Genomic DNA, 21,568 nt, shown 5'->3' on the forward strand with positions numbered 1-21,568 from the left:
CTTTTTCACCAACTTTTGAGCATCTCTTTGTTGGTGAATGTCACCCTGGTGGAAAGCTAGCTTTTTCTGATTGAGAGTATTCTTGAGGGATTTACTGACCCAGGGCTTATTATTTGGATACAATGTAATTGTCTTCCTGGGAATAATCATTTGCTCACAGAAGGTAATGTAGCTTGATACAGTGAAAGTCAGTTCATCTAAGTCAGTACAAGTATCTTTAAAAACATCCCAGTTGGAACTGTGAAAACAGCCATTCAGTTCATGAATAGCGCCCTCTGTCTACACAGCAACCTCTTTGCGCTCAACTTTTCCTCTCTTGAGGGCCGATTGATAGACCGGGGCCAGAAAGTGGTCAGAAGAGCCTAGTGGCGCCATGGCATACGATTAAAAGGCCGCCTTTATGGTGCCATAGCACAGATCCAGCACTTTACCATATCTTGTTGGACAGCTTACATACTGGTAGAAATGGCCAAGGGGCTTCTTAAGACTACAAGTGTTGAAATCACCGAGTATAAAATGCGGGGCATCAGGGGAAATGCTTTGCAAATGGTGCACAAGTTTAACAATGGTGGATGTTGCTTCTACCATGTTAGCTCTAGGATGAATATAAACCACTGTCATAAATACTTGTTGAATTTCTCGTGGCAAGTAGAACGGGCGCAATGAAATGGATAAAAGTTCGATGTGAGGGCTACAAATAGATTCCCTTACTGTGACAGTCTTACACCAGCGTGAATTAACATACAAGCACACGCCCCCTCCCTGTGCTTTGCCGGTCAGCTGTGCGTCACGGTCAAGCCGCATAGGCTGACTAAAGCCATCGATTTCGAAATACTGGCTTAGGTCATGATCTGTTAACCAAGTTTCAGTCAATGCGATCACGCAAGCGTTCCTGTACTCCGGTAAGCACTTCACAGTTGCTTGCAACTCGTCGACTTTATTCCTCAGTGACTGCGCGTTTCCAAGGATAATAGAGGAAAGTGGCAAGCGCCACAGCCCGAGTCTGTGTAGCCTTTGTTGCACTCCTCCTTTCCGGCCATGCTTCCTCACTCGTACCGCTGTCTGCCGCTGTCTGCCGTCGAGTCTGTGTAGCCTCTGTCGCACTCCGCGTTTACAAATCTCTGGCGGAATGCCGTCGGATAAAGTCCCAGCAACTAGGTTGCCGCATCGGATGAGAAAGTCACGACTATATTGGAGTCTGTGAGGCTGGTTGCTTTGTTGAAAGTTCATAACAGTCCCAAGAGTAACCATGTTCATAAAGAAAGCACTCATTACATCCATGATGACTCCAGGTAGTTAAAAGACAGTTAGAAAAAACACCAGTCACACGACGAGCGGGTTAAAACACGAGAGACGAGTTTAAAAATCCACGTTGAAAGACCACATTAAAAGACAAAACAAGCAAACACAACTACTGCTGCTTGTTGCCGCAACAAGTGCAGCGCCAGGATGTGGCTGCAATGACGTCCTCCTTGGTTGGCCTGTCAGACTGGGCACACAGGTCTTCTGGGATGGGGATCTTCAAAACCTCGCTCACATGAGGTGCATGGTCCTGGAGGACTTGATCAAAGATGAGGTCCATCAACTCATCGACGTAATCTGTGGAGTAACAGAAACACAGAAGTCATCAGTTGTTCCATTACAAAAGAATATACATTGCATACTAGTGTGGCCTGACACTGGCAAGTAGCAAAATGTGCAATAATGATTCATAAATGATTTTATACTATAGTTTATACTTTGTTATAACATTTGTATATTTATTTAATGACTGTCTGAGATGTGCTGGCCTCATAGCAGGGAATACCAATGTTTAATGCAACCAATTATCTCAAATATTTTTTAGGATATTGCATCATGAGTAATACCTATGCCTTACAATATACTGCAATCCAGTAACATTACCACAAACTACAGCCTCAATAATTACTATGTAGTTGATTCTAAACACAGTCAAGAAAAAATAGGACATTACAACCTCGAGAAAGGTAGCATTTATTGTAGTCTTGTTGTTCAGGTTTTCTAGTTATTTTTTGCCACAACCCCAGCCAATTACAAGACTAGAGTTGCCAGACTAGGTGCAAAGACAGAACATGAAATGTTAGCTAACCGAAATGTTACATCTCATCAGCCAGTAACTCCCTTCCATTCACTTGGCGTTAGAAGTGAAATGTTCGCAGTGACCAGAGTCCGCGATAAACAAAGTACTGTTCGAGTTTTGCCACGTTACAGGTGCGGCTGTCTAGTACAGAGATGTGTCCGCAAAGTGAGCCAGAGGAGCTAACCTTAGCTAACGCCAACGCCAACGCCAACGCCAATGCCAACGCTAGATTAGCATGCCACTAACGGCACTAGCCCCTAACTTCGATCATAGTAGGTTTGTCCTTTCGGGACCTGGTCAACTAGACGATTGCTAACTGTTGTCGTTGTGGCCAACAGGCTTCCTCGTATTCACAGGCCCGCATCAAACTCTGTCTCATCAAGACTGGAGCTAAATCGCTACCCGATGCCGGACTGAAATACCATAAACTACCCTATCCATTTCTCATTCTCATGCTACGTTAGCGGACACGTTTTGACGGCACACAGATTTCAGTGTAACACCACTTGCTATAATTTTAAATTCTTACAAATACATGAAATCCTGTAACTTACCGCAACAGCAACCCACCCCAAGACCTCACATGCACACTCACCTTATGCCATACTCTGCCATCCGACGGTGAATTGTTCTTTCACCAACCCCAAAAAGCCTTGCAATGTCACCGATAGACAAGCCCGCAAGCAAAAAACTTTCCAGGGCTTCCGCAGGCAGCATATGAGGAGGGCGCCCAACTGTCCCAGCATTATTTGTGTGGTATACGGACATGTTCAGGCGATGAGCCAATTCCTCCAAATTATTGAAAACAAAAGTGTCAACCTCTGTGTCTGTGTATGCCGCTAATTGAAACACACTGTCAATCAGAGCGTCCACATGAAAAAGTAAATAGTCCTGATTGACAGTATTATTTTCAGCTAGATTAGCTATGCGCCTCAGCAATCTCCTGACTGGAGGTAGCCATTTCTGTAGTGAGTGAGCCTGGCCAGCGGTGTGGGAGCAAGGCATGTATAGTCGAACTAGGCACTCTGATGTTGATCAGCCAATAGGCGAAAAGTTGATTTCTCATTTGCATAATGAAGCAGAAATGCATAAAGAAATATAAATGTAAAAAGAAAATACAGAAATAAATAGGGGGGAAATGCAAAGGGAAAATAATACAGAAATAAATGTAAAAATGAAAAGAATTAATAAATAAAATGGAAAATTAAATGGGAAAGTAAATAAATAGGGGAATTAATACAAAGGTAAATAAATACAGAAGCAAATTAAAACAAATATCAATTTATGTCACATTTTATCAATTAATGCCTACATTTATTTTTTATATTATTTTTGTTGCATTTAATGGCATATTAATTTATTTATTGAGTCATTTATTTATTTATTTATTTTTGATTTTGGCAGTTACAGCCCTCCATACACAACAGGGAAATTGGGGAAATGCTGCCGGATTATGTTTTGTCTATGTGTCTTTGTCTATGTTTTGTTTTGTACTTTGCTATATTCCAAATTGCATGGTGTACAACTTCAGTAGGCTCTCCATAAGCATTGCATCAGAAACTGGCCAGTCATGTGGAGCTACAGTAAATGGTCACCTCAACTGAGAAGAGAAGAATAGCTAATCTGTCTTTATTTTGTAAGGTGGTTGTTGTTGTTGTTGTTTTTTGAATAATCTAGTTTGAATTTAGCCTTTTACAATTGCATGGAAAAGATCACATCAGTGTTCTGTTTTCTCAAAAGAAACTCAGTAACTTTTACTGAGTCCATTTTACATGAGCTACTTTTTAGTGGGAGAAGGGAGAATAGTTGACATACAAGTAGTCATGATTGAAGACCACATTACCGAACATTAAATAAATCAAATTTATTAAATTTTCACAGACCTAGGCCTATACATTAGCCTACTATCACTATGTTTAGTGTAATCCAGTAAGTGACTGTTTCATCACATAACCGTGTTCGTGTATGATAAACGTGGATACGTGGTTGCCTATTTTGGAGTTTCATGTGCAGAGCCAAGTCGCTTGTTTTGGGTTTCGTTTGACAGTCTGGGTTACTTGTTTCTCTCAGTAGATCTGGCAACCCTGGGGGCAGCTTGTTGGACTCGGGCCTAATACTGAAGAGAGGAACGGTCGAGGAAGTTCCCAGTCTGATAGAAGCAGAAGAGAAGCTCTTTTAAAAACGCCTCTGTAAAAAAATAAAATTAAGACACTCGTGTCTGTAACCAAATTAAGAGAGATGGGGAACCGGGTCGGCCGTGAGGACTATGAATGGGTTTATACGGATCAGCCGCATGCCGACAGGAGGAAACGAATCCTGGGTGAGCTAACGATAGTTTACCCGTTAGCAAGCGTTGGGGTTAAATGGTTATTATGATATGCTGTTATTTTAACTAGCTAGTCTATGGACATAAACGTTTGTTGATGCATTTCGACTTGTCTCCATCAAGCTAGCGTTAGCTGACTTGGCTCGGTAACGTTAGCTAACGGTTCCATATCCGGCCCTGTATTTGCCTTTCAGTGCTAGCATAACTTTAGCAAATAATTAGCACTCCTTCCTGCCTACATACTGGCAATTAACGTTACAACCATAGTTGCTTACAGAGATATATTTAGTTGTTTACATTTTCAGGCTACATATCTAGCTTAATATACAATGTTAGCAAAGTTACTTTGCAGCCAGTAAATCATTGTGCCACTCCCTGGAATGACTTTACATGACATACTGTGGGCTTCTCAGTAAAGCTGCGGTAGGTACTAGCAAACATTCCTGTTCTACTTCCATAGATAAACACCAAAATGTATTGCAAGTCTCTGATATTGATGCAGTACGCTAAACATGTAGATGTTTGTCATGTTCTGAGAGGCATTTACTTATCAGCTCTGTCTAGTGAATAACTTTAATTTTGACTGGCAGGTAAAAATCCAAGAAACCTTTAACCCATGCAACCAATCTTTATACCAAAGTTGTGTAAATAGTTTTACAAGCTAATGTTGGCTGAGGATTTGTGAATTGAATGAAGAGTAGTATTATTTGCTCCTAGTGGTCCCATGACCTGTCCAAAGCCTACCTCTACAAGAGGAAACAAATCTACTGAAATATGAGAGCCTCCAAAATGCTAGTGTATAGATCTATAGATTATAGATCTACAGTTTAAAGCTGCACTAGGTAACTTCACAGTTGGCGCCTCCAACTGTTTGTAAGTAACTGTTTTAAAAAATTGAACTTCAAAACCAACAAATCATGTGACTCAACATCAGTGAACTACACATAGCACTCTCTAGTTTACCAACAAGGCAGGCCGGTGATTATTTTATACCAAAAGGATGAGAGAGGCTAAAGAACTAATGTGTATTAGTCTTCCATGGCCTTCTGTGTGCAGGGTTTTGTCTTGGATGATTGAGGTTGAGTTGGTTTTCTGTACAGCCCTTGTTCCCCTAATGTCTTTTTTCACTGTTAACATAACAGACACTTAAGTTAATTGGTCATCGGAAAGTCCTACCATTGTGTTGAGACCATAGCCATAGATAAAGATACTCATTGACAACAGAGCCGTCTCCTGGGTTGAATTATTCATCTCAGTGGGTTATACTCCCTAGTACAGCAGTATCAGGAGACACAGAGGCACTGCTACACTTTACATAGCAAGGCTGCCATGTCTTTGTTTCCTAACAGATTGCAGGCATTGTATGTAAAGACCAGTAGACTGCTTCTAACTTTAGATGGAGTCTTTACGGTATCAGTATTTCTTCAATTACTGGTAGGGCCAAGTGTGAGAAATGTTACATGACAGTAGCTAATATCTATTTTAATCAAACTCTTCCCAGAATGAGACCAAATTTCTCAGGTTGGATAAGTGTCAGAATCCCTGGATCATAGTCTCCGATTTCCAATCTTATTGGATTTATTAGGCTCTACAGATTTGTTACTTAAATAAATCTTTAGGCTTGTCAGCCATTTCTGAGTTTGCTACAGAGCCCCAATTGTGTGCGATCACATGCTTCAGGCCTCTCCCACAATTGGCAGCTCACCCTTGTAATGAGAGAAACAGAACAATGTGGTCCACACACAGGTCTTTGCTGGTCTACACACAGGTCTTTGCTGGGACTTGTTTTTTATGCAGTTTACCTGCCAGAGAGAGAGAGATTAACAGTATAGCTGTGAAAGCAGCAGTGTGTGTACAGTTTATTTGTCAGTGAATAAATGCTCCTACTGTGCATTTAAAAATGTTTCTGGTGGAGTGGCATGTCCGCCTGCTGAGCCCCGTTAATCAGCACGAGTGACTTTTAAATATAGCCGCAAGCGGCCATGAAAGGGGTTCAAGCCTTTTCTGAATGGTACTGACATGTAAATTGAAATTGATTACATTTATTTATTTACATACCACATGCATGAATTGCTACATTGTTGGCAAGTAGGACTTAGCTACCTGGGGATTCGAACCCTGGACCTTTGCCTCCCGAGAGAAGGTGACTTACTGTCTGCACCACTGGGGAGATATGGTGTCCACACACCTCACAAGCTGAGGCAATGACATCACATGTGCAAAACTGGGGTAGCCACAACTACCCAGGTGCAGGTAGTTTCCTGACGCCCTCTCCAACCCCGCCCACTGGCGCCTGAGCCGGGAAGCCAAACCGACCTCACAAGCAGAAGGTAGAGAGAGGGATGTCACAAAACAAAAAAAAATGTAACTGTTGGGGATAAAATTCTGAACAAAATCACACTTTAACCTGCTTTTCTCGAGTGTATTGTCAAATATTTTGGTGAAATTTGTTTAAAAATTAGATGAAATAGAAAATGTGCATACAGTACAAATTACAGCAAGATATTGAATATCACTGCAGACTCACGGTTTGACCGATCTGAACAACCTTTAAAAAACTTGATATCTACCATCTAGAGAATGTCTGTGAACATTTTGGTAGCATATGAATGAAGACTTGTGGAGATATAGATGTTAATTGATTTTGCATATTTTGAAAAATATAGAGTGATGGACTTCTGAATTGACCATAGGTTGCAGTGAGGCAAACTTTTGTCACAATTCAGTGGATGTGCTGAAAAAAATTCAGCTCTCTAGGACATTTTGAATTTTGAAATGTGAAAGTTTAGATTTGTTGTAATAAGCCACGCCCACTTTAATCAATCATTACCAAATTTTATGCATCGACTGAGTCATGACCCTATAGATCATGCAAATTTTGTACAAATCCATGTAGCCGATTACACATGGCCATTGATGATGTCTGAACATATTCACAAAGTTTCGTGATGATTGGACAATCTGTCATGAAGTTACGACAATTTAGCTGACAGGCCACGCTTTCTCTCAAATTTAAAAATTAATATCTTCAAAACGACAGTAGATATCAACAATCTTTTAACAACTTTTAATGAGATAGGTCTGTAGATGATACATAAACATTTTGGTGGTGATCTGTCAAACGGTGTAGGAGGAGATGTTAAAAATGTGTTTTTCAAAACTTAAAACTCAAAAATATCTCAAAAACTTTACAGGCGCACCTTGAGGGTCCAAATGGCAAAGTTGTAGAGTATGGTCACCTGTATAATGTGGACCAAGGTTCATGAAAATCGGACTTACAGTGTGGAAGTTATGGCCTCAAAGGGTCAAATTTTTGCCCTTTAATTATAGCGCCACCTTCAGGCCGATTGAGTTCATATTTCTGGACCTAGTAATGGTTACCAATATCTGTCATTGGGCCAAATTTGATGTCTCTGCGATGTACCAACTCACAGGAATTTGCGGGGTAGTGCGCCTTTGAGAAAAAATTATTCCTATCCAAATAGAACACAACTATTGACAGAAAGCTTGTTTTTTTTTACCATTTTTTAACAAGATAATATACCCCCCCGTGCAGTTTTCTGAACTGTTACAACCCTAGTCAAGACGGGGTGTTGTGTTAGCTATCTATGCGTGTCAAGCACAGTGGGAAACCCTGAATGTTTTGCACTAGGCTATATTTTAAATTACCATAATTCAAGGTAATTTACATCAGGAAAAAAATCTGTGATGTATTCATCCAATCACCCTTGCATTTCTTAGATGTAAATTTCCTTAGTTTAAGTATGTTGTTACCACTGTTTCATTTTCAATACATTAGTGTACACCTAATTTAACTTGAGTATTGTGATTTTGACCCTACAGCCAAATACCCAGAGATCAAGTCACTGATGGGTCCTGATCTGAGGCTGAAATGGATTGTGTGCATGATGGTGGCTATCCAGTTCTTAGCATTCTACCTGGTCAAAGATTTGGACTGGAAATGGGTTTTGTTCTGGACTTACGCCTTTGGGAGCTGTATCAACCACTCAATGACCCTTGCCATTCATGAGATCTCCCACAACACAGCCTTCGGCAACACCAAAGCCATGTGGAACCGCTACTTTGCCATGTTCGCCAACCTGCCCATTGGTCTGCCCTACTCAGCCTCCTTCAAGCGCTATCACCTGGACCATCACCGCTACCTGGGTGGGGACGGTGTGGATGTAGACATCCCCACGCAGTTCGAAGGGTGGTTCTTCTGCACACGCTTCCGCAAGTTCATCTGGATCATCCTGCAGCCACTGTTTTATGCCATCCGGCCCCTCTGCATCAACCCCAAGCCTATCACTCAGCTGGAGATGGCCAATGTAGCCATCCAGCTGTCCTTTGACGTGATCCTGTACTGGCTGTGGGGGGCAAAGCCTGTGGTCTACATGCTGGCTGGCTCCATGCTGGGGATGGGCCTGCACCCCATTTCCGGCCACTTTATTGCTGAGCACTACATGTTCCTCAAGGGCCATGAGACCTACTCTTACTATGGTTCCCTCAACCTGCTCACCTTCAATGTGGGCTACCACAATGAGCACCATGACTTCCCTAGCATCCCAGGACGCAGGCTACCTTTGGTTAGTATCCAGCTGCTCTATATATGCGATCATATTATTGTCTGATAATGGTGTTTCACAGATACTGTATAGTGTGTTCATTTGCAATTATTCTCTGAAATTGCAAACTCCTTTAATGTTTGCATATTTTGTTGTTCTGCAAAATTAATTTATATCCTCTCAAAAGTGAGAAGAAAATTCTAGAAGTGAATGTGGAGGTATGTTGTCATTGGCAAATTGCCCATTTGTTCAACAGGGCTGGTTCACATGTGGCATCTTTTGAGTGCACCAAACTTTATTTTTATTGTGTTGCAAGCCATGTTTTTTGACCATGGCATCCTGAGATAATTATATCCACTTTTGGGAACACTGCAAGTGCACCGCATGTCACATAGCCTGAAATTTTTTCTGCTCCATATGTAGATCAATTAAAGCAACTACAAGGGTTTTACGGCAATGATAATCCATTATTTTATGTCAATACTAACAAAGTTTGTGTAAAGTCCTGGTTGGTTTTGGTTGCTCGGCAATGCCAGGCATGCCTGTAGCGCGACTGTCCAATCACCCTTGATAAAAGAATGCAATAAGCGTGCATTGCGTTTTCCAAGCATTTCAGGGCGCTGCATGTGAATCTGTCCTTATGTGTTAATCGGACAACGAAGGCTTGTAGGTTAGGTTGTAAAGGATTTTGAAAATATTTTCTGTTCTTATAATCAGGTCCCCAAAATACATCTCAGTAGGACTTAAAGGAATAGTTGACAATTTGTCATTATCTACTCACCCTCATGTCAGTTGAAACACTAGTAAACTTAACTGGCACAGTTTTGAGTCAGCCTTCTCCAAAACAATAGAAGTAGCCAGGTCTTGGTTCTTTAGAGTTCCAAAAATGATCGTAAAATTACTCCAAACAGCTCGTGCATCATAATCCAAGTGTTCTGAAGCCAAACAATTGTACTGTGGGTCCAAAAGTCCAATATAGGCCTATATCTCATTATCTCTTAGATTTGCCCCACTCACAAAGCTCTGGTTGCCCTACAATGATATGGTGGGAAAGTCTTGCTGTCTTCATGTGCTCCACATAAACTCCTGACTTTGGAAGTTGTAAATACAACTCATCACGTATTCAAGTACAGTTAGAAATAACAAAATGGACCCTGAAACAAAAGTCGTTTTTTCGTGATTATTTTAGAAACACTTGGATTATGCTGCACAAGCTGTTTGGAGTCATTTTCTGGTCATTTTTGCCCTTTTTGGAACTCAAAAAAAGTTCTACAGGTCTGAAGTAAACATTACTATGGTTACAGACATTATTTAATGTATGATATGTATGTATCATACATACCATACATATGTGCATTCACTCTCATTCATTAATTCGATTTGTCCCAACCAAATTCTGGCAGTGTGTATGTAGCATTTAATTGGGCCTCTGAGGAAAGGCTGGCAAAAGAAAACAAGCGCATATCCTGTACAGACCCACGGCGCATGTGTTCAATTTTATGCACTGAAGCACTGCGACTTCTGCGAATTCCACTAATGTTACTGAAATACCTACAAACTTTAACTGATGTTTGTAGGGCAGCAAAGACGAGTTACTGTCTGCAAATCCCCATTACTAACTGTGGAATGTTACGTTTCACTTTTGTTTTCACACCAGGAGACACTGTGGATTGAGTTCAATGCTGCTGGTCTGTTGTCTGTACATCTCCAAATTACAGACACGACGTGATGCGCACATCAGGTGCATTAGAGATCGATTTAGATTTATATATAGTATATATAGTATATATATATTTATATATAGTGACCAACGTTTGATTTTGTTTCTGACTAACTGCCTGACCTGAATTTGCCTCTTGATGCCCTTGGCTGCACTGTGGGGAAAATTAAGAGAACATCCGCTGGACACTGACAGTATTTTAAGTCAGTTTTGTCTAGGCCGGGCCAAAAAAGTACCTTATAGATTCACTTTCATTCATGATATTGATGAGTTGAGAATAAACTTAGTTTAAATCTTCCTCTTATGACTCTTAGTTTGGCTGTACCACAGTTGTGGTAAAATTAATTTTACCATAACAATGGCCAAGCTTGTTTCATAATTTACGTTTTTTTATAGCTCCCTGAGCCAATCTCTTTACGACTTCAGATTAATTTGGGGTCAATGATTACCATGTTTACCATGCCTCTTCCAAATTTAGGATATGTCAGTCTAACGGTGGCATCAAGTGGTGAGTGTTTGTTTTTTATGTTTGTTACATAGGTGAAGAAAATTGCAGCAGAGTACTATGATGATCTGCCTCACTACACATCCTGGGTGAAGGTCCTCTATGACTTCATTATGGATGACACGCTCAGCCCATACTCCCGCGTCAAGAGGAGGCTAAAGGGAGACATCAAGCAGGAATAATTCTTTTTAACTCTTATGTCAAGCTTTTCTGGAACAAGCTACATCATCCAACCTGACACCAGCCCCAGCTTAATGTCCTATAAACATAACCGCTTTTGCATATTAATGGGTGTATGACATGTATAAATGAGTTTGGAAGTGATTTCCCTCCACAAATCAGAAAAGCCATTATTGCTGCTTGCATTCAGATATCCCAAAGCAGTACACACTTATTTCTCCTTCACAAACAGCACTAGTGAAGTTAGTCTGGGTTAGGGGTCACCTTTTCCTGTAAGAGTGGCAGAAATCACATTCTGGTTTCATTGTCACATTTTACTCAGTTTGTGGGGAGATTGTGGTTGCTTAATATGTAAAATGTATGCAAGTTAACCTTTTAGGTCTATGACTTTTTCAACTGCTATGGAAGCATATCATGCCTTAGGCTGCGTTCACACATAGCGTTTTCTTTTGTGGAAAAAGTCCTGCCTGGAGCGCTTTTTGTGAGGAGAAATAAAAAGCCGATCACAACATCTGATGTTAGCTGAGTAGCTGGCTTGCTCACTAACCAGCTGGTTAGCACTTCTAGCAGACAATAGTGTTGTGCAACAAACAAAGGCTTACCAGATATTTCCAATACTTGTCCAGTACAATCCATACTGCCTTTATGTTCGCTGTTGTAGCGGAAATTAACTTATTACGACGACCAATTTCTCCACCGGCACTTTGACTTTCTCCATATTTGTTGTTGCTACAGGAAACGGCAAGCCTCTGCTTCATCGCGATTGGTCGGCTGAGAAAAAAGCAGTTCACGTCACCCAGCGCTTTTCTGAAAAGTTTTTGAATGTGCTCTGCTCTGCCGAAAAAAACACCAGCTGCAGCGCTTTTCGGGAGCGGCTGCCTTTTGTGGGCCTTGCGGCCGCTTCCCATTACTTTTAATGAGAAAAGGGCGCTGGCAATTGGGGAAAAAAACGGTATGTGTGAACGCAGCCTTACATGTGTTAGATTGACATCCACCACCTTATTTCATCGTCAACACTCACTGCAAAACCTGACGACATGCTTCCATAGCAATTGTGGTTGTACAATTTAAAGCAAAGTTAACTTCAGGTTGTGTTGGAAATTCTATGTGACATAAGTCTATCACTTATCAGTACCTAAGAGCTATGTTCTGATTCCATTTTTGTATTCACAATCAAAATTATATGATTTGATTCATTTCAATTAGGAAATTGTATGGCATGAAATTGTGCCAATCCACCAATACTGTTTCATCTTAAAGTGCTGACCTTTAATGTTTTGTGCACTTACTCTGATTAGATTAAGTTTATGGTGAAACAATGGGGATAGTGGGCTTCAAACATTTTTCTCAGTGCATTTTGGGTTTGAGCTTTAATGAGTCAACCAAATAAGGCCTTGAATGTGTAATGCAAGCAGTGCACACATCTTGTCAGATACAGGTAGGAATTATCATGACCCATGCATGTAACCGTACCTTTACAGTGTGTACTTTATTTTGAGCGTTTATACTTGTTTCTAGCATAGTAGTGCTACCTTCCATTTAAAGGAATAGTTTGGTATTTTGAACCCTGGGCCCAAATTACATATTTTCGGTCATGATCCCTATTAGTAGAAACCAGAACTTCGCTAGCTGCCTGCTCCGCCCATCCAGTAACACCGGGAAGCCCCCTCCCACTCTACTGAAATAGAAACCAAAGGGCATACGCGACAGTCTTTGACAACTATGATAAGTGTTGTTTTGCAAAACACGATGCTCACATTATAATCATATCATATCAGTATGTTATCCTGAAAAAAAAAAAAAAACAAGAATAGGAGGGGGCTTCCCGGTATTAGCGGAGGGGTGGAGCAGGCAGCTAGCGAAGTTCTGGTTTCTACTAATAATACCAAACTATTCCTTTAAAAAGCTGGGCTGGCTAACATGGAAAACAGTTCCAATTTTGGAACTAAGTACTCTTGCCAATATCTAGTGTAAGCAAAGAAACCAAAGGCACTGTAAGTTTGTCATTTGGTAATTATTTGCTTACATTTTCACTCTTCTAATTTCCAATTGTGTCCTTAACATTTGCAAACTGTGAGGCTATGTAGAAAGTAGCTTCCCTAATAACAGGGTCATGACTTGTAATGAGTCTTAAAAATTCCACTTTCATTTGACACTTTATCTAGGGGGGGACATGCTGTTTGTTTGTCCAGCGGTTTCATTTACATCAGTATTAAAATCATGCTGGACATTTGTCTACAAAACCCTCTCATGCTAGGCTGAGACAGATCTAAGGTTGTATTTACACTGTAGGCCCAACTGACATCTGATCTTTTGATCATTTTTGGTAGACTCTACATGTAGCACAGATCATATAAGCAGTGAGTGGTGCATCATTCATAAATATATAACCTATATGGATTTCAAATTCAACTCCATAGTAAGATTTTTTTCAATTACTAATCACAGGAAGCCTGATTTATGAAATTACAATGCTGTAACTGGAGCACCTTAATGAGTGCATGTTAGTCAGTAATTACAGCTTCCATCTTCCATCTTCCAATAAAGTTGTATCATTCAATACATTTGTCTAGGTGTACTCAACATGGCTAGAATGTTGGTCTTGCCTGCCATCACATGTAGACTGCATTACATTAATACGTAGAATAATCCTTGCCTGATGGTGAATACTGCTGTGTACAGTATATGTTGGGTCAGTTACTAACAACTTTCTTCAGAACCCAGTATTAGATGCGTATCAGTTTTAAAATGCATACATATCTAATACTGGAAACATCTGATTCAATCTGCTAGGACACAAAGATATATCTGTATCACATATAGTCAAAATCAGATTTTATGTGCATGTGTAATCCAACCTTATAATAGTCTGGTCAAACCACACCTGCTGTCTGTATAGACTCATCAGCAATTTGAGATTAAGTTTCCACAGTTCTTTTATTATGTAATGCTTCATTTTCCTGCACCAAATAAGGCTTTATTAAAAACGAATTATATGACTTGTTTGTTATTGTGATGGAATACTTAACTTGGCTACCAGTGCCCCTTGGTTGATGGGGGATGTTAACAATGCTAACAAGCCATGGTATGGAAAGTGAAGGACAAAAATATGTTTTTATTCTCACAATCTGACAAGGGTCTGATGAAGAAAATAAGATTAAAATTCAAATTTTTTAAAATTCTTTTAAAGCTACTCCTTTAAAAGAAATTAGGCAATTCATATTTGAATTCTGTACATCAGTACAGTACATCTATCCAAAGTGTATGTAAAGGCAAACAGTGGAGTGCAGGGTGAGGTGAACTTGGGAGGTTTGACACCGCCTTAGTTCCTGATAACAAGAGCAGATTGGTAGATTTGATACGAACCAAATCCTTAAGACTGAAAGCAACTTCAGGCCCTTGTCTTAAAACAATAAGACACGTTTCTACAGTACATCTTATGAACAAGAAACTAAACATTTTTATTTCAACAGCATGTATCATTTCCATTCTGAACAACCACAATAAAATGTGTGTACATACAAAATGATTATTCACTACTTTAATGCAGTAGACCAAAGGTTGTTGTAAAGTCATTATGTACAAAGTTGAACTCTTTTTGGTGGTGATGGCTCTGGCAGTTATCCTCTGGTCATTGATCACTTTTATCTTGTTAGAGACTCTTTCAACTGTTCGTACATCCTCTGATCCTATAGAGAGGACAGTGGGCAAAGACAATTAGTGTAGAATCAAAGCATGCTTGTTGTTCTAGTTAAATCCAGCCCCAGGTTCCCTTATTCACCGACCAGGCAATTTCCCACAACAAACATCGCTAACCTATTGTGGCAGGTGAGGAACCGCAGAACTAACACAGTCCATCTATGAACACTGACAGCTAATATTTATCACTCACATTTATCATTATGGACAAATAATTATTTTAAAGTTAACAGCTAATTTCTTGCTATTGCCAATATGACTGTGTAGGAATTCCAAGGACACCAGCCTAATGTTTAATGTTGCCATGTTTACAGTGGGACAAGAAAGACTGGTTTTCCTGACAACTTGATAGGGTGAGCTGACAGCTTCTCACTGTGAAGAGGCCATTGTGCTATACTGTCCGAGTCCTGGGCCTTAAAGGAATAGATCACACAAAAATTAAATTTCAGTCATTATCTACTCACCCCCATGCCAGTAGAAAATCGGGTAAAGTTTGTTAGTCCATACAACAGTCCCGGAGATCCCTGGAAGAAGTACATTGCAGCGTTCTCCAAAACAACTGAAGTTGCTGGTGACCTGTCTTTTAGGAGTTCAAAAAATAACAGAAAATACCCCAAAAATGGCTCCATGCAGCTCTTAGAGCATAATCCAAGTCTCTTGAAGCCAACCGATCCCAAAGTGACTTGAAAAGACCGACATTTACACCATTATTGAGCTGAAATCGCCACCCTAGCTGTTGTTTTCAAAATATGTCATGTTTGTGTGCACCCCGGCCTTGATAGGCAAGACTAGCTTGAATTACCAGAAACAAGACTTCCGGTTTGGCCTTCAAAATAAAAGCACAAGATTTGAAAATAGGTAGAAATACTGTTACTTTACTGTAACCAATTACTTTGTATTTCATACAATCAAATTCAATGAGTGAGCACCCATATTAATGTTTGATGTCCACTTTAGTCTATGTGTTGTATGTATTCTGCACAGTGTAATGCATGCAGCGTTTCAGTTAAAAATGGCACCTTTTATGGCATTTTTCATAATTATTATTATGACATCAAACATTAATATGGATGCTCACTTATTGAATTTGATGATGTAATTGGTTTAAAACAGTATTTATACCCAATTTAAAATATCACGCTTTTATTTTGAAGGCTAAACAGCCGAAACGGAGGTCTTGTTTGTGCTAATTGGAGCTAGTCTTACCTATTGAGACCGAGGTGCGTACAAACGTGACGTAAAACAACAGCTGGAGTGGCGATTTCAGCTAAATAGTGGTGTAAATGTCGGTCTTTTCAAGACACTTGGGGATCGGTTGGCTTCAAGAGACTTGGTCTTGCTATAAGAGCTTCATGGAGCCATTTTATGGTTATTTTCTGTTATTTTTTGAAGTGAAGTCTGAAGAGAGGTCACCAGCAACTTGTAACCAGTAACAGTTGTTTTGGAGAAAGATCCGATGTACTTCTTCCGGGGATCTCCGGGACTGTTGTATGGACTAACAAACTTAAGATAATGACTGAATTTTCATTTTTGGGTGAACTATTCCTTTAATAATCAGCTGCAACATCACACATCTACACAGGAATGCTGCTCCTGGGGAATAATAATGTGCAAATAAATAAAGCCACTACTGATATACTGGATGCGGTTTGTTTCTTCCAATACATTTCAAATCTATATATTTGGTAAGGAAATGTCCGATATGGATTTTGTAAGACAGATGCCAATATATTTTGTACTCAAGCTGCCAATAGCCACTTTTAAAGGTCCCATATTCTACACTTTCCAGTGTTTTATTTTATGTCTTGGGGTCCATTAAAAGCTGTTTGTGTGGTGTCATGTACCAAAAACACTCATTTTTACACGTTGATTTTCCAGCATCTCTCTAAGCCTTGCCAAGAACAGCCTGTTTCTGTTTCTTTAAGGCTCATTAATATTAACGACCCCTCTGGCTAACCGTTTCAAGAGTGAAACGTGAGACACCACAGACCACGGCAGCTGCAAACAGCGAGAGGCAGGGAAAACTCTGAAAAAACACTTAGTTAGTAACACTTGTTAGTCTATTATTTCTTACAAAGATGATAATGAGCGAACCTTTGTGACGCCACAAAGTTACGGTCGCTGTTCAATTCAGTAATAAACTATATTTCATTATTTCATGCATTTTGCCAGAAAAAAATCAGAGTAGTTAATAGTAATATAATAATAATAGCCTGTTGATTGATCACACACGATAGGTCTAATTATGATCTGATATGTGTGATACACGGAGCTTTCTCAGCTCTGAGGTATAGGAAGGTGAAATTATTCCTGACAGGATGATGGATTAGTAAAATGGTTAATGGTTAATGTTCTGGCATCGTTCACATACAGTGGATACGGAACATTACTAGTAACTAGGGTTGCAAAGGGGTGGAAAATTTCCGGTAAATTTCCGGAAAGTTTCCGGTAAATTTCCATGGGAAGTTAAGCTGGGGAATTTTGGAAATATTCCAAATTGGAAACTTTCCATGGGAATTATGGGAATTTATGGGAATTTATGGGAATTAACTGGGAATTGAGGGTAATTTAATGGAAAGGTATCATATCCAAGCATAAATATTTGTTTTGTTATAAGCAGACATCCATCCAAAATAATACAATTAAAACAGATTTATTTGTAAGTAGAACTTTATCAAGTGTTAAATATTTTATTGAACAATCAATTCTTTCATTGAAGAACAAAAACATGAATGTTGAGTTAAATATTACTCATCCCCCCGACCCAACCCATTCAAAAATTAACAAAAATGCACAGGAATGCACAGTGCATGTAGGGGGCGTGGTCTCAATAGCCCTGCAGTAAGCAGTGTGCTATGTGTGCATGTGATTGAGGAATAGCATAGATATTCAACTGTACTTGCATGATATCTGGTTGTTTTAGTCAGGATTATGCTAAAATATATTTTCCCCAACTATATTTAAGTTCCCTATTAAGAGCATACCTTCAATTTCGTAAATTCCTGGTTTATTCCCGTTTATTCCCATAAATTCCCGTTAATTCCCATAAATTCCCGTTAATTCCCATGGAAAGTTTCCAACTTTGAAAATTCCCGGAATTTTGCAACCCTACTAGTAACATTACAACGTCTTGAGCTGGGAAATTAGCAGAACTGATATACTGGCATGTCCACACCGGCTGCTGTTCACACATAACAGCATGCCATCACATTTATGGAACAGGCTGCGTGAGTCAAAGGATCTAATGTTTAGATAGCACATCCAACTCCTTTATAATCAAAGAGGCAAGGGAAATCCTGTTTTACATGATATGGGACCTTTAATACTGATATTTCTGTTTATCTGTTTACCACAATGACAAGTGAAGAGGTAGGTAGCACGTTTACTAGTTGAAAACGTTTACTCCGGCCGACTTTGACGACATGCTTTAGGAAAGAGGTGAAAACAACAACACAGCTGGTCCGCGTGTGTGGCTATTTGTTTATATGATTACATGTCACAGAAATCTCCATGTAGCACACGTTAGTTTCAGGATTGGTTACAGGGTCTGAAATCACTTATTGCAGGTCTAAAATCTTTGTCAAAGACAAATCATTTCAAATTTGAATGTCAGGCAAACGGTTTAAGAGTTATTGGCATTTTTCTGCTGTGGTGCCCTTTATGGGCCAAATTTCCTGAAATTTTCAAGCCAAAGCATAGTCACCTGTTGATGAGGTGGGCCAAGTTTCATGGGTATTGGACTTTGCATTCACAAGTTATTGTTCATTTTGCTAAATAGGTGCTTAGATAGTTTGGCTGCCTATGGCAGTTTGGAACTTTTTGCCATGCGAGTCCAGAGATGCTGCATGACAAATTGGGGGATGACTGGATCAATGGTCTAGGACGTGTTCGCAAAAATAGCTTTTTCAGAAAATTGCAGCCTGCCATGTGCACTTGATTTGGCTTGATTCAAGGAATCTATGGAAAAAAATATTTGTTGCCCGAGTAGTGGTTGAGATTTCAAACCTATCTGCCAAGTTGGGCTGCTGTGGGTCTTATGGTGTCCAGATACTTTTAACAGAGATGATGAAGAAGAATCCAAACAAAAACAATTGTGTTCCAATTGTCCAATCCTAACAAAAATTTTAATTCTTGAGTTTGAAGTATTTTTTGCATGGAGAAAAAAGAATAATTGTACCATGTTCATTATCTTACCTTTCTGGACACAGAAGGCCGTACTTTCTTAAAGGCATCCTCAAAGTTTTGTTTGCTAACCCTGATGTCAGCTACGGGACCAGTGGAGAATGAGTGACCTGTATGTAGACAATGAACAGAACAATCTCAACTGATAAGGCCTGCTTGTCCAACTTTTTCTTCCCAGTTGTAGTTTAGAGTTCACACTTGGAAATGCCAAATAGTAGTCTAGTAGAATAGTAGAAGTAGGAAGCAAGTTACCTGAATAAGATGGGGAATGTTGGGACATCAGATAGGCCCTCAGGGCATTAACAGATGCTTCCCTTACTAAAGCAGACAGGTCAGCTCCACTGTATCAACAAGAAAAAAAACAAATATAGACATAATTTTGATCCGATTTCTTTTTCCTGTTGTGTATGAAGCATTTGAGCCAGCCATTTGAGCCAGTGTTTTTTTTTCTTTTTTTTATGTTTGAGTTTGAGTATGTTTGAGAAAAGTACAGTTTTTGCACTACAAACAAAACCAAAGTTAACACTGACATAAGGTTGGAGGGATGGCCCAGGAAACAAATAAAATTGCCACCACTGCTACAAAATAACATATGGGGAAACAGCAATATGAATATATGTAATATAGTATGAGATATAGTATGAGAGGACAAGCAGGTGTCTCCAGCTGAGACTTACGTGAAGCAGTCACAGCGCTCGTCGTGGGCAATCTCTTCAAGGCTTACACCCTGTTCCAGACGAGGTTTGGTGCCCCCCTACAACATATGAACTTTTAAGTATCTGTCGTACTGTAACACTAGTCAATACTGGGAGCAGGGGTTCTGTGCCAGCTCACCTAAGAGAAAAAGCTTTTAGCTCTAAGTACATGATATCCCCCCCATTCCATTTACAACATTCTTCTTAATTACAACAGGGGTAGTTGAAGTTCTTCAGTTTGGACGCAAGAGTGTATTTGAGGACCCTTGGTTACCCTGGTTTAACCATTACCTTGGTGATGGTGAGCAAGATGGCATGGCGGTCTGCCGAAGGCGGCAGGCCCACATACAGGGTTTTATCCAGACGGCCAGGCCTCAGTATCGCAGGGTCTATGATATCTTGGAAGAGACAAGAAGGTGGCAATGGTTTATCGTTTATAAAAACAAAACAAAATGCGTTTGGGGATGAGAAAGGAGAGAAACTGGAGCACACTGATCAACTTGCAGCCTTTATTGCAGCCTAGTCAAGCTTACCTGGTCTGTTGGTGGCAGCCATGATGAAGACTTGCCGGCGGGTCTCCAGGCCATCCATCTCCGTCAGCAGCTGGTTAACCACCCGCACACTCGCACCTGACTGAAGACACAGGGACCATATTAGTATAGAGATATGATCAGGACACCACAAAAACAGCATATAATGGTGGAAATGAAATACCAGTTGATGATCAAATCAAAAGTGTTGTATTCTGGGCTTGAAAAACAATCTTAGAAGATTAAGAGTGTGAACATGATTATCTTCTCATGACCTCTGCACCATTTTATTTGTCACAGTCATACAATCCTCTTGCTTACCTCACTGCCTGACCGACGTGGGCACAAGGCGTCAATCTCATCAAAAAAAATGACGCAAGGAGCCGAGTTGCGTCCCCTCTGGAATACCTGCCTCACAGCCCGCTCACTCTCTCCCACATACTGGTGAATGGTAGAAACACATAAGTTCAACCAGGAACTTCTTACACCATCCTTGTGTATGAAGCTTAAGTTATGGTGAATAAGGGCAGCAGGACCGACAGCTTATTGGTCCAAGTGTTTAATGCATTTATACAGCACAGGAATATGAAAGGCACAATACAACTTGGCATAAAATAATTAGGAACAGATTTATAAAACTTATAGACTAAGGAATGTTTTCAGAACATGTGTGATAGGCTGCAGGAGCCTCATTTATAAAACTATGTGTAGATTCCACACTAAAAAGTTATGTACGGACAAAAGAGGAAAATTATGTACGGACAAAAATAATCAGATTTATAAAGCTGTGTGTATGCATACCGGCATGCAATTTCCCCTGTTTAAATCCCCAATATCTTGAAATACGCGGTACCCAGTGCACACGCCTCATACTCCGCCCCCTTAACTCCCACAATTAACCATAGATGGTTAATGAAATGCCCTTAAAGAAATAGTTCACCCAAAAATGAAAATTCAGTCATTATCTACTCACCCCCATGGCAGTAGAAAATTGGGTAAAGTTTGTTAGTCCATACAACAGTCCCAGAGATCGCTGGAAGAAGTACATTGCAGCTTTCTCCAAAA

At 40.0% G+C, this 21,568-nt stretch overlaps 2 protein-coding genes across 2 annotated transcripts in view; one reads left to right on the forward strand and one right to left on the reverse strand.

Annotated features, from left to right (window-relative positions):
• The first annotated feature begins 4,200 nt into the window (after positions 1 to 4,200).
• On the forward strand, positions 4,201 to 11,408 carry degs1 (delta(4)-desaturase, sphingolipid 1). Its single transcript, XM_071528470.1, has 3 exons — positions 4,201 to 4,421; positions 8,271 to 9,013; positions 11,253 to 11,408. Exons 1-3 carry the CDS (start codon positions 4,340 to 4,342, stop codon positions 11,397 to 11,399), a joined length of 972 nt encoding a protein of 323 aa, XP_071384571.1. The 5' UTR covers positions 4,201 to 4,339; the 3' UTR covers positions 11,400 to 11,408.
• A 3,541-nt stretch (positions 11,409 to 14,949) lies between these two features.
• nvl (nuclear VCP like) overlaps positions 14,950 to 21,568 on the reverse strand; it is a 30,900-nt gene continuing 24,281 nt past the window's right edge. Inside the window, exons 18-24 of the mRNA XM_071528468.1 lie at positions 20,825 to 20,944; positions 20,507 to 20,606; positions 20,265 to 20,371; positions 19,956 to 20,032; positions 19,531 to 19,619; positions 19,291 to 19,388; positions 14,950 to 15,086 (exon numbers count right to left, since the gene is read on the reverse strand). Coding sequence (XP_071384569.1) covers positions 15,042 to 15,086; positions 19,291 to 19,388; positions 19,531 to 19,619; positions 19,956 to 20,032; positions 20,265 to 20,371; positions 20,507 to 20,606; positions 20,825 to 20,944 — 636 coding nt within the window. The 3' untranslated portion in view covers positions 14,950 to 15,041. The remainder of the gene's footprint in view (positions 15,087 to 19,290; positions 19,389 to 19,530; positions 19,620 to 19,955; positions 20,033 to 20,264; positions 20,372 to 20,506; positions 20,607 to 20,824; positions 20,945 to 21,568) is intronic.

The sequence above is a fragment of the Centroberyx affinis genome, unplaced genomic scaffold (genome assembly GCF_046629955.1).
Source record: "Centroberyx affinis isolate AG114_WGS23_722 - 3 ecotype Tasmania unplaced genomic scaffold, CSIRO-AGI_Caff_v1 ptg001679l_1, whole genome shotgun sequence".
Classification (NCBI taxonomy): domain Eukaryota; kingdom Metazoa; phylum Chordata; class Actinopteri; order Beryciformes; family Berycidae; genus Centroberyx; species Centroberyx affinis.

What these genes read in the sequence shown, in the direction of transcription:
- degs1 (XM_071528470.1), top strand. Translation starts at nt 4,340, where the DNA reads ATGGGGAACCGGGTCGGCCGTGAGGACTATGAATGGGTTTATACGGAT. An exon ending in CAGGAGGAAACGAATCCTGG is followed by an intron (nt 4,422 to 8,270) that starts GTGAGCTAACGA and finishes TTGACCCTACAG; the next exon opens with CCAAATACCCAGAGATCAAG. An exon ending in CAGGACGCAGGCTACCTTTG is followed by an intron (nt 9,014 to 11,252) that starts GTTAGTATCCAG and finishes TTTGTTACATAG; the next exon opens with GTGAAGAAAATTGCAGCAGA.